The 3,419-nt window shown below is 36.5% G+C and overlaps 1 protein-coding gene across 1 annotated transcript; it reads left to right on the forward strand.

Annotated features, from left to right (window-relative positions):
• Window positions 1–757: 757 nt before the first annotated feature.
• Window positions 758–1,764, forward strand: LOC106666739 (2-aminoethanethiol dioxygenase). Its single transcript, XM_014394132.2, has one exon. The coding sequence runs from the start codon at window positions 992–994 to the stop codon at window positions 1,667–1,669; it is 678 nt and encodes a 225-aa protein (XP_014249618.1). The 5' UTR covers window positions 758–991; the 3' UTR covers window positions 1,670–1,764.
• The last annotated feature ends 1,655 nt before the right edge of the window (window positions 1,765–3,419 follow it).

Raw genomic sequence — 3,419 nt, forward strand, 5'->3', positions numbered from 1 at the left:
CCTCTTCATTCACACTAATAAATATCATTCACGCTACCCCAAAGTACTCAACATTCCTCATGATAATTGGGGATAAGCCCCTCTATTCATGCAGATAAATACATATCACATACACGAAGGTACAAAGATCTACATACAATTTAAACATTCATGGCCTTGGATATTGGATCAGAAATCTTTGCCTGTTGCCATTCCTCAGTGCTGCGCATAGATCATTCGAGATGTCATATTTCTTTCTTTGCAGACTTAGTTCTTTGAGAAGGTCTGAAGTATTCGTGTCGCATCTATTGATACACATTTCAGCTGTTTTCTAAAGTCCAGTACAATAGGCAAAACGAACTTATTCTTTGCAGTCGGTTATTACATTGTTTTCTGCACAACAGGCGTGATCTCACCACCATTAGAAGGTGTACATTTGTGATCTTGGTATGACCTATGCACATTACAACATTTCAATTTTTCTTTTGTATTTTAATTCAAGATCGAATCACACTTATTCAAATCAAATAGAAATTGCATGGATTCAAAGTTTATTCTTAGTTTAGTGTTTGGTTGTTAATCTGATGTTTTTGTATTGTTTAAGTCCACATTAGACAGAAATTATTTATAATGATAAATTTACTCCTTATTTCTTTAGTCAATTGTTTAAGTTTGTAAAAGTAATAATATTAGTAATTATCCAGTTTGATGACTTCATTTTGTGTGAAAAGTAATCATTAACGAAAGGTAAAACCTGCCATTCAAACAATACAAATACAAACTCACAATTCCTTAAGGTTATAAGGAGGTCATTGTTATTAAAATTTTTTTTGTTTAAATTATTATTTTTATTTTATCCGATAAATTAAATTAAGGGTAGATGGTGGATGGTCGTTCAGTATCGAGGTGGAGCAGAAGCGCGACACTGTGGTGAAGTACTGAACGTTCGTTCAGTTTCAGTATTCAGTAACTCAGTTTTCAGTTCGTCCTTTTCCTTCTTCTGTTCTTCTACATGCGGTTGAATCCTTTGGACGAGAAAATGATGAGAGTTGTCAGAAACCAGGCAATGAAGACGTTCAAGAGTCAAATTGGTTTCGAAGAGAACTTGAAAAAGCTGGTTTCTGAAATGAACAAACTCACCAGTAATGATGTTAAATTTGACACAAAGCTTCTTGAAAAGAGCAGTGAGAATTCAGCACCTGTCACCTTCATAGGTATAGAAGAGAACGAATATTTCAGCATGTCAATGTTCGTACTGAAGGACGGATCGAGGCTCCCTTTGCACGATCACCCGATGATGCACGGCTTGTGCAAAGTCATATTGGGCAAAATACACATTAAGAATTATTCGTTCATTGGTGATCCGCTTGCATCGCACGACAAGGAGGAGGTCCTTGTACAAAAAGAGGACGATAAGTTTGTCACCCCGGTAGACGAAACTGTACTTCTGACACCAAACAAAGGCAACATTCATGAACTTTCTGCTGAGCAAGGGCCAGCAGTTTTCCTCGACATACTCGCACCGCCTTATTTCACCAACATTCCTGGAGTTGGCGCAAGGAAATGTCACTATTATAAAAGAACTTTGGAGAATGGTAAAAGTAGCAATGCATTGCAAGAGACTCTAGTTAAATTGAAATCTCCACCCGGCTATTGGACGGATGAAGCTCCTTATTTAGGGACACTGTAGCATCCATTTCATAATATAACTACTTTTTCATTTTATTTAAAAATATGTTATGTATTTTATTGTAAATAAAAATCTGTTTTTATTTGTTTTATTAATATTTATATTTCAATCATCCATTTATTCAGTCAAATTTTCCAAGCTGAGACCCATGCAATAAAACTACAGTTAATAAAGAAAAATATGAAGGATGCTTAGTTTTACAGAATCTCATTTGGGCAGCTACAAAGGCGCTAAATGCATATGCCTTCAATACTTGTCTGGGAGCGTCTAAATTGCCTAAAGGCTTGAGAAAGAAAAACCAAACACCACATATGAAACAAGCTAAGAGATTTATAAATTCTCAGAAACGAAGGAAAATTATAGGCCTCTATACCAGCCACTGCCCTCTTAACTAGCACCAGGAGATAGGCAAAGCAGGGACAGAAATATGCCGACTGTAAGGAGTGACCAGAGACAGCAGAAATCATTTGTGAATGTGAAACTTTAGCCTGGTTACGATACAGCCACTTCAGCAATTTACACTCCAAAAGAGGTGCACGAAGAGGCACCGACTGAGGAGCCTGGGTTGGCTGGCTCGGGTTTTCTCCGGGGGGTGCTCCAATGCAAAGGGCAAATGGTCTCCGGGGAGGGGGTGGACTTTTCCAAGGGCCTCTGTTACCGCCATGTATGGTTTTTATCCACATCCTCCTAATGCTGCCGAAATTAAGTGTATACCTGAATGAGAAGCAGGTGTATTGGGTAGTGCCCTTTGGGGGTGGCCGGTATTGGTTGGCATAGTAATCAACAAAATGACAATGAATGTCTGTAGGGCAGTCAAAAGAAAAAAAAAAGAAGCACTGAGGAAAGTACTTAGTCTTATAGGAAAAAGTGCACTTTCCAAGGTATGGCTATAATTTATATGGGTTCCATCATCAACTTTATAAACAGCATGAGCTTGCAGTTTATCATTATTTCACACAATTTTTTTTCAGCTAAAACTTGTTATGTACTAGCAACTTTATTGAAGCATAAATGTCGTTATTTATTATATTTATAAACACAGCATGCTACCTGATTTAATACAATCTAGCAGTAAAACATATTAATATTCTAAACCTGGAACTAAAAAGCCGTTGAATAAAGCTTCAAAACGTACATTTTTTATGAGAGTATTTCAACGAACTCTCAGAGTGCCAGTATTTTGGAAAAAAGTCCATTTGTAAGTAGTAGCAGGGCCACTGGATTTGAACCCCGGACTTTTTCCTTGCAGTGATGAACGCCATGTCAATGATTAAACCATTGAGGCCACTGATGCTCCCCCCCCCCCAAAAAAAAACTTTAAATACCAAGGTGTAATTCATGGTTCAGAAAAAGTACCTTTTTGTTAAGCCAACTTTAATAAGCATCATTGCTTCATATAGTGCTAAACACAAAAATCTTGAACCAATAAATCAAGAATTTACAGCCGAACTACTTTAAAGATTTTCAAAAGCATATTTATTATACCCCCAATAAAACCAGGAATGCAGAAGGAGGCTAACATAAATTAAGAAGACTATGGCAGTATGGTGGCATATGTACACATCATCAATTCCAGATCTGGGAAAGCATACACAGCTATAACTTTTAAAATGCCCAGAAAATAAAGTTTAACTGACTAATTATCGTGATATATAAAGAGAAAAATAAAATGTAAAAGTAGCGCTAGACGTAATGCTGATATATAAAAAAAGCTTCAAAACATTAAAACATTTATTTATAAAAGGTAATA

This window comes from Cimex lectularius, unplaced genomic scaffold (assembly GCF_000648675.2).
Source record: "Cimex lectularius strain Harlan isolate CLEC.00 unplaced genomic scaffold, Clec_2.1 scaffold209, whole genome shotgun sequence".
Lineage (NCBI taxonomy): Eukaryota > Metazoa > Arthropoda > Insecta > Hemiptera > Cimicidae > Cimex > Cimex lectularius.

Excerpts from the sequence above, each read along its gene's own strand:
- LOC106666739 (XM_014394132.2), top strand. The coding sequence starts at position 992 with ATGCGGTTGAATCCTTTGGACGAGAAAATGATGAGAGTTGTCAGAAAC.